Source organism: Microcaecilia unicolor, chromosome 9 (assembly GCF_901765095.1).
Source record: "Microcaecilia unicolor chromosome 9, aMicUni1.1, whole genome shotgun sequence".
Classification (NCBI taxonomy): Eukaryota; Metazoa; Chordata; class Amphibia; order Gymnophiona; family Siphonopidae; genus Microcaecilia; species Microcaecilia unicolor.
This window is the reverse complement of record NC_044039.1, coordinates 224,387,168-224,401,738: the sequence shown is the minus strand read 5'-3', so window position 1 is coordinate 224,401,738 and position 14,571 is coordinate 224,387,168. Positions and strand designations below refer to the sequence as shown.

Genomic DNA, 14,571 nt, shown 5'->3' with positions numbered 1-14,571 from the left:
AGTACTCCTCAGCCGTCACTTTGTCTTTAGCCCCCTCCACCCCCTCCCCTACCACCACCGTCTTGAACCACAGATTTTGCTTATTGCTCCGTGGACAAATGCCACACCACATTTTCTTTTGATGAGGGACAGGTAGAGAGAGGACATGAGATTCACTGATCACCATACTTTGTGTTTCAATGTAAAACACCGGATCAGGATCAAACTATTAGAAACAGGACTTTGAAAATGGGAACAATCACTAACAGAAAAGGAACTAGCAGTATAATCAGAAACAGTGCAAAATGATGCACTGAAGCAGGGCTTCTCAAGCTAGTCCTCGGGGCACAACTACCAGTCAGGTTTTCAGGATAACCACTATGAATATGCATGAGATCGATTTGCATGTCCTACCTCCATTGTATGCAAATGTATCTCATGCATATTCATAGTGGTTATCCTGAAAACCTGACTGGTAGTTGTGCCCCGAGGACTGGCTTGAGAAGCCCTGCCCTGCACTAAAGCGTCGGTCAGCCCAACGCGGGCTTACCAAACGTTAAATCGTGACTACTGCTGGTGTTAGAAAGTATACACTGACAGAAAAGACAGCAGACTCTGCCACAATAATATGCAGCCGGTTGCTGCATTGTGAGTAAATTTTAATAAACGATAACATGTCTCCCTTCATATCAATGCATGAGTGGGGATTGGCTCTTGAACTGGTAGGAAGGAAAAATGCACCCCCCCCCCCTCTCCAAAGCCAGACGACAAAAAACCCAGGCCACCCATCCCTGTCCCTACCCCCACTTCATAACATTTCCCTGGTGACCTAGTCAACCCTGAACCTCCAGATCTCCCCCAAGACTCACCAAGTTCTCTCCCCTGGGGTCCAGTCCATCACTGGAGGATCTCTGGTCAAGGCTTTCCCTGACACAGGGCACCTGAGGTCAGAGAGGCCCTTGAATATTTAGTGTGGTCTGGCCCCCAAAAACAGTTTCTGGTGGCCACCCACCTCCTCCTGACTCCACAAAAAAACCTCCCATCTTAGTAGACCAAGTAGGATCTCACTGTACTCACCTCCAACCTACTTCTAAAAGTTGGGAGGCAGAAGTCATCCCCACTTGCTTCTACTACTACTACTACTACTTAGCATTTCTATAGCGCTGCCAGGGTTACGCAAGTTTAAACATGGGGAAGGACCGTCCCTGCTTAAAAGAGCTTACAATGCTGCCATCTTCCAAAATGGTGACACATGAAGGCCTAGCAGTGTAAGCTGACAGGGCAGCAAAAGCAGCAGCTTCTGGAGGTCAAAGTGCTTCCTGCACTTAGGCCTGAGCTTCAGAATTTGGTTGGCTCTTAAAACTTGAGGAAAATCCAGATCTCCCCCTTCCTGCTCTTCATGTTCCCACCTCCTTCTCACCTCTTTGTCCTGCTCTGAGAAAAATGTGAAACACAACACTTATTCAAGTGAGCAGCTCAGCACCAGGAGGCTGCAGGAGAACGTGGGAAGGAAGGAGAAGGACACAGGGGAGAGATTGTGGTGGTACCAGGATGGAGGGGATAGGTCAGTGAGTGAACAGCTCAGGAGGGAAGCAGGAGATCAAAGGAGACAGTATGGTGGCACCAGGAGGGAGGTTGATGAGCATGAAGAAAGACTGGGACAACCCAAGTAGGGAGCCTAGTTCCAGGAGGGAGACCTTTTGGCTAGTCTTGGCTTTGTGGTATTCATAGCCCTGGTTTTATCCACTGAAATGCATCAGGATGAGGTGGTTAGAAATACAGACTGGCCTAGAATGCCCTGCTTGGAACTGGGGACATTTAATTCTTACAAGACCAATTCTTAATCCATCATCCATATCCCCTTCTATGTCCAAAAAGCTGTGAAATCAATCCATGAGCACCTAAACTTCAGGAAATCACTAAAGGCTTACCCCACCGATCCACCATAATCCGCCACAGCCAGCAACACCGCATAACCAATGATCGTACAGGACAATATACAATCTTCATTCCCTTCGACCCTAATGGTGCCTGATACACACCTCTCTCATTCTACCACAATATAACCTTGTATTTGTTATTAACCGACTTGGCGAACGCCTTTACGGTACTATGTAAGCCACATTGAGCCTGAAAATAGGTGGGAAAATGTGGGGTACAAATGTAACAAATAAATAAAAATAAAAATGTCACATGGCTACTAAAATTAATGAGGCTGTTCGTAAAAAACACGCACCTCTGCATTTTCATTGAAATTTGGGTTTTGCTGGAGGACGGCCCTTAGGTACGATTTCCAGCATGCGCGGCCAGTTTATCCTGTTCATGGGGGGAAAAAAACAAAATTGCTTACCTATGGGATTTGCGTTCCAAGACGTATGAGGAGAGACTTGCTGAACTAAACATGTATACTCTGGAGGAAAGGAGAAACAGGGGTGATATGATCCAGACGTTCAAATACTTGAAAGGTATTAATCCGCAAACGAACCTTTTCCGGAGATGGGAAGGTGGTAGAACGAGAGGACATGAAATGAGATTGAAGGGGGGCAGACTCAAGAAAAATGTCAGGAAGTATTTTTTCACGGAGAGAGTAGTGGATGTTTGGAATGCCCTCCCGCGGGAGGTGGTGGAGATGAAAACGGTAACGGAATTCAAACATGCGTGGGATAAGCATAAAGGAATCCTGTGCCAAAGGAATGGATCCTCAGGAGCTTAGTCAAGATCGGGAGGCGGGGCTGGTGGTTGGGAGGCGGGGATAGTGCTGGGCAGACTTATACGGTCTGTGCCAGAGCCGGTGGTGGGAGGCGGGGCTGGTGGTTGGGAGGCGGGGATAGTGCTGGGCAGACTTATACGGTCTGTGCCAGAGCCGGTGGTGGGAGGCGGGGCTGGTGGTTGGGAGGCGGGGATAGTGCTGAGCAGACTTATATGGTCTGTGCCAGAGCCGGTGGTGGGAGGCGGGGCTGGTGGTTGGGAGGCGGGGATAGTGCTGGGCAGACTTATATGGTCTGTGCCAGAGCCGGTGGTGGGAGGCGGGGCTGGTGGTTGGGAGGCGGGGATAGTGCTGGGCAGACTTATATGGTCTGTGCCAGAGCCGGTGGTGGGAGGCGGGGCTGGTGGTTGGGAGGCGGGGATAGTGCTGGGCAGACTTATACGGTCTGTGCCAGAGCCGGTGGTGGGAGGCGGGGCTGGTGGTTGGGAGGCGGGGATAGTGCTGGGCAGACTTATATGGTCTGTGCCCGAGCCGGTGGTGGGAGGCGGGGCTGGTGGTTGGGAGGCGGGGATAGTGCTGGGCAGACTTATACGGTCTGTACCAGAGCCGGCGGTGGGAAGCGGGACTGGTGGTTTGGAGGCAGGGATAGTGCTGGGCAGACTTGTACGGTCTATGCCCTGAAGAGCACAGGTACAAATCAAAGTAGGGTATACACAAAAAGCAGCAAATATGAGTTATCTTGTTGGGCAGACTGAATGGACCGTGCAGGTCTTTTTCTGCCGTCATCTACTATGTTACTATAATGGATGTTTTCTGAATTCAGAAGAATAATCAGCCACACTCTCCCCCCACCTCGCTTTATGGAGCTGGTTTCTTAAATTGCCGTATAGGGGCGATAGAACAGGGAGTCTCACTTGGATAATATAAAGCCTTCCAGGCTTTTCCATAACGGAAGAGGAAACGTTCTTTGCAGCACCCTGAGATGCTTGTGTGACTCATTATCGACCAGTAGGAAGAGCATCAATCTTAGCAAAGCAACTTGGTCTTCTATTATTTGTACAATATTTACATAACTCATTTCTCATTCTCTGCCTCTTTTTCCTGTTCTTCTGCTTCCTTTCAGATTTTTGGGATAATTTTCACCACAAGTCATGGGCAGATTATAGAGAAATTTGGCACTTTACCTGGAAACATCTTTCTCTGCACATTCCTCTTCTTGGGGACCATCGTTACAGGTGAGAGGCTGCTACGGGTGAGGATCTGTGAACATTTCCCCGATATGAGCTTTTTGCTTCTTTGTGGCTCAGTGTAACATTGTAGAATCAGTTCACAGGATTAAGTTTTACTGTACCCTGTGAGCAGTGGTGGGCTGGAGCCAGCTCGCGAGAACCGTTGGTTAAGTTTTTAAGAATTGTAGGAGACGGTTGTTAAAGTAGGCCTGGCAGAAACAAGCAGCGGGGGAGAAGCGGCAGTTAATTTATTTGGCTGGCAGGACTCACCATCCCTGCCAGCAAAGGTATGTCTAGTATGGCTGCACTGGGGTGGGGGGGGGGGGGGAAGAGAAGGGGGTTGCGTTGCCCTCCCTCAAATTGCAGGGCTGGCTACACCCAGAGAGAGAGCCCATTGTTAAAAATGTACCAGCAGGTCAATGCCTGTGAGCTTCCCTCCGTAGTGTCCTGTCACTGTCAGTCGGGACCCCAGCAGTGTCAGTGTGGGCTAGGGAGTGTGACCTCCTGGCAGGAACTGACTCACAACCTTTCCATGCCACTGAACTCTCCTGACCTTGTGTCTTTCTGTCCGTCTGTTTTTAGCTTTTATTAAAGCTGATCTTCGGAGGCAGAAGGCGAATCTGGAAGCGTTACAAAATGTAAGTACCATCTGTTGCAGAGCCCCCTCCTCCTCTTACCCCCCCTTTCTGTCCCTTGTCATTCAGTGAAACTGTACTGATGAATGAGTTAGTCTTGTGAAGATCTCCTGCACAGACCCATACTGCATTAACTGTAGGTGTTTTTCTGCACTTGCAGGCCAGAGACAGGGTCTCAGAAGAGGGTACTGCATAGAAAGAGACCTCTGTACATCAGCGTTTTGACTCAGGCAGGGATAGTGAAGTAGGACAATAACATGAGGCCTGGAGATTATGTATCAGGGGAGGTCAGTGCTCCCACCTGGGTACAAGGGACCTGAGGATTGCGGATCAGAGGAGATGACTGCCTCCATCTGGGTACAGGGGACCCGGGGGTCAGGGGAAGTGACCACTCCCACCTGGGTACCAGAGACCTGGGGATTGGGAATCGAGAAGTGATTGCTCTGCTGGGTGTAGGAGACTTACAGGGGCATAGCCAGACACCCAGTTTTGGGTGGGCCTGGGCCTAAGATAGGTAGGCAGAAGAACTCCGTCTTGTCCCACAATTTGGTCTCTCTCTCTCTCGCCTGCATACCATATGGTCTCTCAAACATCCCCCCCCCCCCCCACATACCTTTTAAATATCAGTTCTCATGTTGGCCCCACAGCACGTATCAGTTGCTGCTCGCTGCAGGCGAAGATCTGCTATTTACAAGGTATGCAGGAGGGACAGTTGTTGGGAGTTTTCAGCTGGTGGGGCTTGGGAATCCCTGCCAGCCACATCATAGGTGTGCTGCTACTGGGTGGGCCTGGGCCCACCCTTGGCTACGCCACTGCCTGGGGATTGGGGATCAGGGGAGGATATTGCTTCTGTTTGACTGGTTCTTTACCATGCTTGCATTGCAGTTGTTGTAATCTTGATTTGCTAGTCTTGCATAGCACATGAAGAACCCCTCAACTCTTTGGGGCACAGAAAGAGCTGTTTTAACTGGAGAGGGGCTTGGGCTTCTCTACTGGGTATTGTTTGGTCCTTTTCATGCTTTTAGTGTCCTGTGTACAATTCACCTATATTGTCAATCAATTAATGGAATAATTTATGGACCAACCAGGGTAAAATGGCAGTGAAGCAATTTGCAATATACATGAAGAAGGGAAACTGGTCAGACTAGTCAGGTCTGGTACGTTTTGCTGTCTGCCCTCATATTCTAAGCTTTTCGCTAATTAGTTTCTCTGAGGACAAGCAGGGTCGCAGATGGATGATGTCATTAGAAGGAGCCCAGGTCTGGAGCATTGTTCACAGAACTGTACAGATTTCTAGACAGAGCATTTTACCACAACCTCAGCCCCTCTCCCTGCAATACACAGCCATCAATATTCCTCAAGTGACACAAGGGATATTTTAAGTTTCTACACTCGCACCTGCGGTTTCAGCATCAGCAGCAGCATTTAACAAGGAGCTGGAGAGGAAAATGCTGAACTGTCATCTGCTGGGCATCACTGGTGGGAGGAGGGAGATGTACCGAGCATGGGCTCTAGATGTACAGAATTACGCTTTAAACCCCTAATTCTGCTGTCAGTTTCTTTGTTTGTATGCACAGAGAATCTCTGAGGGAGAGAAAGCTATTGTAGAGCTTCATAGTTGGTGTGGACGGGTAGTCTGGATAGGCCCTATGGTCTTTATCTGTTGTCAGTTGCTATGCTTAAGGGAAGAGCATTACCTCTCGCCTGGACTACTGCAACTTACTCCTCACCGGCCTCCCACTTAGCCATCTATCCCCCCTCTCCTCAGGTCACTTCACTGGCTTCCGATCAGATACCGCATTCAATTCAAGCTTCTCCTTCTTACCTACAAATGCACTCAGTCTGCTGCCCCTCACTATCTTTCTACCCTCATCTCCCCTTAGGTTCCCGCCCGTAACCTCCGTTCACAGGATAAATCCCTCCTCTCAGTACCCTTCTCCACCACTGCCAACTCCAGGCTCCGCTCATTCCGCCTCGCCTCACCCTATGCTTGGAACAACCTTCCTGAGCCCTTACGCCAAGCCCCCTCCCTGCCCGTCTTCAAGTCTTTGCTTAAAGCCCACCTCTTCAATGCTGCGTTCGGCACCTAACCCTTACCGTTCAGTGAATCCGGACTGCCCCAATTTGACTGCCCCTATCGGACCGACCGTTCACTTGTCTATTAGATTGTAAGCTCTTTGAGCAGGGACTGTCTCTCTTTGTTAAATTGTACAGCGCTGCGTAACCCTAGTAGCGCTCTAGAAATGTTAAGTAGTAGTAAAGAATGGAAATTATTCCCGTCAACTTCTAAGCAGCTTGTTGACACATGGAAAAAACAATTTGAAGTGTCTGTATACAAATTCTAAAAAATAAGATGGGACATTTAGAGTATATAGCACTAAATGATGAGGTAGATATAGGCATCTCAGAGACATGGTGGAAGGAGGACAATCAATGGGACACGGTATTATCAGGGTACAAATTATATTGCAAGTGGATCATATTGGGGGGGGGGGGGTTGTGCTATTTGTTAAAGAGGGAATCAAGTAGAGTAAAATAAACATTCTATATGAAACAGATAGCAATGTGGAATCCTTATGGATCAAAAGTCCATGTGTGAAGGGAAGGTGTTTACTGGTAGGACTGTACTACCATTCGCCAGGACAGAACCAACAGCCAGATGAAGAAATGTTTACAGAAATTAGGAAAGTTGGCAAGTTGGGCAACACTATAATAATGGGTGATTTCAATTACCAACCTCAAAAAACGTCTACAATATTATTCTGTATCTCAAAGGATGTCACGTAACTTGTAAACAACAAAAAAGTGGACAAAAAAGACATCAGAGTAAACTAGAAACAAACCTACTTGTAAGGCAAAGTCTTCAAAAATGTAGGAAGTTCCTCATTATCATTAGTCATTAAAAAAAAAACTCCACAAAAAATCCTTTTAAAGATATAGGATACAGCATAAGCTTTAGAAAGCATGTAAAAAGACATTGCCAATCAATGTAAAATCAGTACTTATCTTGAAAGATATCATCTGTCCTCACTCTTGACCAAAGTAGATTCCAAAAATCCCGAAAGGGGTTCCCTGTTTCACCATAATAGGCTGCGTCAGGGGAAAAGGTTGTTAAATTTTATCCAAGATAGCAAAATTATAGCAAACACACAAAACTTTCCACTCGTGGCACTCTCAAAATGGCGAATAGCACCAAAAGACGCCTTCGTTTTAAAGGCTTCAAAATATGTGAGGACATCAATGTCCTGACGTCATAACCTAGTTCTGTCATAGAAAAGCTTTCCATTCTATCACAATGTTCAGACCTTGAGGTGTAAAAGTTACCAACGTAAAAATCCGTCGCTGTTCATGCTGGCGCAGTATACGTCTTGCATCCCCTCTGCGCTCAGTGACCCTTAAGTGCTCCAACACTATGCACTGAATATCAGAAAAGGAGTGTTGTTTATCCAAAAAACGCACTGCCAAAGGTTCATTCAACTTCTTAGCCTGTATACAATGTCTATGTTCTATTAGTCGTGTTTTCAGTGCTCTAGACGTCTGCCCTATGTAATATAAAGAAACTTCAGACAGCCCAGAACACTGCAGCAAGACTCATATTCGGCAAAACAAAATATGAAAGTGCTAAGCCCCTACGAGAAAAACTACACTGGCTCCCAATTAAAGAATACATCATGTTCAAAATCTGCTCCCTAGTTCACAAAATCATTCACGGAGACGCACCAGCCTACATGTCAGACCTGATAGACTTACCACCCAGAAATGCCAAAAGATCATCCCGCACATTTCCTTGATCTGCACTTCCCTAGCTGCAAAGGTCTAAAATACAAATTAATCCACGCATCAAACTTTACCTACTTGAGCACACAGTTATGGAATTCTCTACTGCGCAACTTAAAAACGATCTACAAACTAATGAACTTTCGCAAACTACTGAAGACCCATCTGTTTAACAAGGCAGCATACCACAAAGACCAACCAATGTAAATATACACAACTCCTCCACATATATTCAGAACTATCTTACAGTATCTGCTTGTTACACTAATATCATGTTTTACCATTATCATGTTGCTCAAGATCCTTCTGTAACACTAAATGCCTATTTTCTAATATATTTCCACCACTCATGATGTATTGTAAGCCACATTGAGCCTGCAAAGAGGTGGGAAAATGTGGGATACAAATGCAATAAATAAATAAATAAATTACACGGACACTTAAATAATTCACATTTACTGAAGAGCAAGTGGTGTGAGAGCATTGGGTGTAAAAAAATTGATTAGAATCCATCATCACTGTGCATACGGAACACATTGCCGAATGTCGTCCACTATTTTTCGCAAAAAAGTCCATACTTTGCTATTGAGATAGAAATGGGGGAAGCCACTGCTACTAATTGGGTTTCTGCCAGGTACTTGTGTCCTGGATTGGCCACTGCTGGAAGCAAGATACTGGGCTAGATGGACTATCGGTCTGACCCAGTATGGCTGTTCTTATCATCTTATGTTTCTATGCATGGAGGATGTCTGAATGAGAGAGAGGGATTGTAGAGCTTAGTAGCTGGTGTGCATGGGTAGTCTGAATAGGCTGTATGGTCTTTAGTTGCTGTCATTTTTTGTTTCATTGTTGGCATTGAGACTTTTCTGTTTTCCCCCTTAAAGTCAAGGCAGCTTGTAGCTAGGGACTGCCATCTATGAGGACTGCTATCCTGCTTGTCTTCAGAGCAAGTGAAGTTGCTTACCTGTAAGAGGCATTCTTCAAAGACAGAAGGATAGTGGTCCTCACTAAACTGGCCCATTGCTGCTTGATATAGAACTAAGTTAGCCACAGTCAATGACTCAATCATGGGAACTCTGAGCAGGTGTGGTAGAACACTGTAGAAAAAGATCTACAGTTGTTAAACAATACTCCAGCCCGGGCTCCGTAGGTTGACGTTACCAACCTCCAATGACTGATATCTTGTGAACTTTAGAGAACATCTGTTATAGGGAAGAACTTTTGCTTAATTACCTATTAATGTGACCGCTGCATGTGACCTATGGCTATCATTTCAGAGCACAGCTGACAACTCCCTGCAGACAGATTATGACACTGCATATCAGACTTTTAAGTCACCACCTCCCATCCATGTTCAGTAGCTCACAAGTAAAGGTAGGAGAGTTATGCAATGAACACTTTCCAATCAGTCACTGGAGATTTGACAGGCATCAAGCCAAGAGGAGTCTTTAAACACTGCAGTATGCTCAGGGGGAGGGGGTGGAAGTGCTTACTGAAAGGTAAAACCAGGAGCTGGGATTGTGATCAGTGACATCCTGCAAACGGGGATTTAGAAGTAATGGAACCTGGTTTGATCCCTCTGCTACAGTGTCCTGTGGGGACAGCAGTGGCGTACCAAGGGGGGGCAGTGGGGGTGGTCCGCCCCGGGTGCACACCGCTGGGAGGGTGCCGCGTACCTGTCGGCTCTTCGTTTCATGCTCCCTCTGCCCCAGAACAGGTTACTTCCTGTTCCGGGGCAGAGGGAGCATGGAAACGAAGAGCCGACAGGCGCGTGGCACCCCCCCCTCCCAGCGGCGTGCAACCGGGGGGGGGGGTCTTTTGCCGGGGGGGTCACGCTGCACCTGGGGGGTTATTTTGTCGGGGGGGGGGCGGGGCGCATCGGCGATCCGCCCCGGGTGTCAGCGCCCCTAGGAACGCCACTGGGGGACAGCAGTGATTTTGCTTTGATGGCACCAGTAAAACTGCTCAGAATGGTACTGGAAAGGTCGTGAGGATGGCAAGACAGAAGGGTCCAGGTGAATGAGAATCAGCGTCTTGCCATCCCCACCACCTCTGGATATCATTGAAATAGAACAGCATAAGCAAAGTAACAATATCAGAATATATAAGTGAAACGTAAAAGCAATGACAATCTCATGGAGAGAGTTTTTTTTTTGGTGGGGGGAGGGAGAGTGGAAAACGGAGAGCTGAATGGGTGAGCAGAAGGTGACAAAGAAGATTAAGGGAGATTAGGTAGGAAGGCCAGTGCTGGGCTGACTTCTACAGTCTGTGCCCTGATGGAGGCTGAATTAGATTTGGATGGGCCGGACAGACTTCTATGGTCTATGCCCTATAAATGGCAAGGATAAATCAAAAACAGGTATATGTACCATATGTAATGAGTTTATCTTGTTGGGCAGACTGGATGGGACCGATGGACCCAGTGGTGTGCTGGTAAATGTTTAACAGGCTCTCTCCCCGGTCCCCCTCTGAGCCCCCCCGTCCTCCTCTGCACCCTCCCCCCCTCCCCAAATTGCAGAGCTGGCTATAGCCGGGGAGAGAGCCTGGGGGGGTGGGTGGCAATGCATTACTCCAGGAAAAAAAAATTAAATGATCCCAGGTTCCAATCTAATTCATGTTTAATGTGCGATAAAATGCCATAAATAAGTAAATAAATATAAACTTTTAATGTTGAGCACCTGATTCTCAAAGTGAACATATTCCAAACACTATAATGAAAATAAAATGATTTTTTTTCTACCTTTGTTGTCTGGTGACTGTTTTTCTGATCATGCTGGCCCAGTATCCGATTCTGCTGCTATCTGTCCTCTTAACTCCGTTTCCAGGGCTTAATTTCCATTTATTTCTTTCCTTTCCTCTTTTCTTCTTCATTTCTGGTCCTCCGCAGACTTGACTGTCCAGTGAATCCAGCTTCTGCCTATTTTCTTTATCCATGTGCAGTTTTTCTCCTCTCTTCCTTTTCCCTCATCTCATCTCCTTCCTCACTATTCCCTCCCCTCCATCCATGTCCAGCATTTCTTCTCTCTCCCCTGCCCTCCAGCGACCCCTCTCTCACCTGCCCTCCATCCACCCATGTCCAGCGACCCTCCTCTCCCCTGCCCTCTATGCACCCATACCCAGCGACCCTCCTCTCCCCTGCCCTGCCCTCCACCATCCATCCATGTCCAGCGACCCTGATCTCCCCTGCCCTCCATCCACCCATCATGTCCAGCGACCCTGGCCTCCCCTCCAGCCACCCATGTCCAGTGACCCTCCTCTCCCCTGCCCTCTATGCACCCATACCCAGCGACCCTCCTCTCCCCTGCCCTGCCCTCCACCATCCATCCATGTCCAGCGACCCTGATCTCCCCTGCCCTCCATCCACCCATCATGTCCAGCGACCCTGGCCTCCCCTCCAGCCACCCATGTCCAGTGACTCCCTTCTCTCCCCTGCCCCCCTTCCTCCTCCAGCCACCCATGTCCAGTGACTCCCTTCTCTCCCCTGCCCCCTTCCTCCTCCAGCCACCCATGTCCAGTGACTCCCTTCTCTCCCCTGCCCCCTTCCTTCTCCAGCCACCCATGTCCAGTGACTCCCTTCTCTCCCATGCCCCCTTCCTTCTCCAGCCACCCATGTCCAGTGACTCCCTTCTCTCCCCTGCCCCCTTCCTCCTCCAGCCACCCATATCCAGCGACTCCCTTCTCTCCCCTGCCCCCATCCTTCTCCAGCCACCCATGTCCAGTGACTCCCTTCTCTCCCCTGCCCCCTTCCTCCTCCAGCCACCCATGTCCAGTGACTCCCTTCTCTCCCCTGCCCCCATCCTTCTCCAGCCACCCATGTCCAGTGACTCCCTTCTCTCCCCTGCCCCCTTCCTCCTCCAGCCACCCATGTCCAGTGACTCCCTTCTCTCCCCTGCCCCCTTCCTTCTCCAGCCACCCATGTCCAGCGACTCCCTTCTCTCCCCTGCCCCCTTCCTCCTCCAGCCACCCATGTCCAGTGACTCCCTTCTCTCCCCTGCCCCCCTTCCTCCTCCAGCCACCCATATCCAGCGACTCCCTTCTCTCCCCTGCCCCCATCCTTCTCCAGCCACCCATGTCCAGCGACTTTCTTCTCTCCCCTGCCACCCCCTCACCAAGTTGTTCAGCAAATTCTTAGGGGCAGGCAGTTTTGCCTGTCCACTGCCGGCGCTGACTCTCCCCCGCTGCCAGATTGCTTTTCAAAATGGCCGCTGAGACTTACAAGGGCGGCCTCCAAGACTTCAGCAGGTCTTGCGAGGCTGCCCCTGGAAGTCTCGGCGGCCATTTTTAAAGAGCGATCCGGCAGCGGGGGAGGGTCAGCGCCGGCAGCGGCCGAAGAATTCTGGACAAGGCCGGGTGACTCAGCGAGGTGAGGGACCGGATCCGGAGGGAGGGAGAGCTGGCTTGCACTTAGGAACAACCGGCTCGCAAGTCGGAACAAAATTTTACAACCGGCTCTTGCGAGCTGGTGCGAGCCGGCTCCAGCACACCACTGAATGGACTGTACATCTACTATGTTACTATGACAATGCAGTATAATTTTATAGTTTTTAATGTAGTAGGAAACCCAGACCTCTGTTAAGACCTGTTTTGGTGTCATCATTTTAACTTCCTGGATGGTTTCAAATTTCCTTATAGTATTCTGTCCATAAGATCATTGATGCAGTGCTCTGATCCTGCAACGTGCTCTTCAAAAGAAGTGTCACCTTGGTTTGTCTCGGGAGTAATATCTTCAAATGGGTCAGTTTTGCATTTACCATGACAGGAATGAACTTCACTCCTAAGCCAGGGTATGAGGAGTATGAGCTCAGCCTCTCAAATTTACTGCTAAGGTTTACTGTAGTACTTGAAGTGTGTCAATGAAAGCTTCCTTCTGGAGTTCATAAGACGTAACATATATAGACAACTTATATAAGCCTACTTCTTTTTAATTAAGCCTGTGCCACCCAAAACAACGGGAAATATTTCTGTCCCTTTCTGCTGCATTTCTTGGTACTTGAGGATCTTTTCTTATCTATATGATTCAACATGTCTATGTTCAATGCCATTCTGGTGTTTTTCTTATTTACCTCTGTGTCTTGCTTTCCTTGCATCCACCGTTATATCAGTCCGAATGGGGATGTCCCAGTTAATCAGAACTTGTTCATTCTCCGTACGTTTCCAGTACAGCGATGTTGCAATGTTTACAAAGAGGGGCATAATCAAACGGGGCAGCTAAGTTTTCCTGAGGGCGTCCTCACAGGATGTCCCCGCGAAGGGGTGGGGAAACCTGTATTATCGAAACAAGATGGGCGGCCATCTTTTGTTTCGATAATATGGTCAGGGACGCCCAAATCTCCACATTTAGGTCGACCTTAGAGATGGTTGTCCCTAGAGATGGATGTCCCCGATTTTCGGCGATAATGGAAACCGAGGACGCCCATCTCAGAAACGACCAAATGCAAGCCCTTTGGTCGTGGGAGGAGCCAGCATTCGTAGTGCACTGGTCCCCCTGACATGCCAGGATACCAACCGGGCACCCTAGGGGGCACTGCAGTGAACTTCAGAAAAAGCTCCCAGGTACATAGCTCCCTTACCTTGTGTGCTGAACCCCCCCAAAACCCACTCCCCACAACTGTACACCACTACCATAGCCCTTAGGGATGAAGGGGGGCACCTAGATGTGGGTAAAGTGGATTTCTGGTGGGTTTTGGAGGGCTCACATTTACCACCACAAGTTTTTAACAGGTAGGGGGGGATGGGCTTGGGTCCGCCTGCCTGAAGTGCACTGCAGTACCCACTAAAACTGCTCCAGGGACCTGCATACTGCTGTCAGGGAGCTGGGTATGATATTTGAGGCTGGAAAAAATATTTTAACATTTTTTTTAGGGTGGGAGGGGGTTAGTGACCACTGGGGGAGTAGGAGGAGGTCATCCCCGATTCCCTCCGGTGGTCATTTGCTCATTTAGGGCACATTTTTGTGGCTTGGTCATAAAAAAAAAAGGACCAAGTAAAGTCGGCCAAGTGTTTGTCAGGGATGCCCTTCTTTTTTCCATTATCGGCCGAGGACGCCCATGTGTTAAGCACGCCCCAGTCCCGCCTTTGCTATGCTTCCGACACCCCCCCCCCCCCGGGAACTTTGGTCGTCCCTGCGACGGAAAGCAGTTGAGGGCTCCCAAAATCGGCTTTCGATTATGCCGATTTGGGCGACCTTGGGTGAAGGACGCCCATCTCCCGATTTGTGTCGAAAGGTGACCGCCCTTCTCTTTTG

At 48.7% G+C, this 14,571-nt stretch overlaps 1 protein-coding gene across 1 annotated transcript in view; it reads left to right on the top strand.

Moving 5' to 3' along the window:
* FLVCR2 (feline leukemia virus subgroup C cellular receptor family member 2) overlaps positions 1 to 14,571 on the top strand; it is a 97,567-nt gene that overhangs the window by 52,802 nt on the left and 30,194 nt on the right. The window contains exons 8-9 of the mRNA XM_030214467.1: positions 3,810 to 3,921; positions 4,498 to 4,553. Of these exons, the coding sequence (XP_030070327.1) occupies positions 3,810 to 3,921; positions 4,498 to 4,553 (168 nt within the window). The remainder of the gene's footprint in view (positions 1 to 3,809; positions 3,922 to 4,497; positions 4,554 to 14,571) is intronic.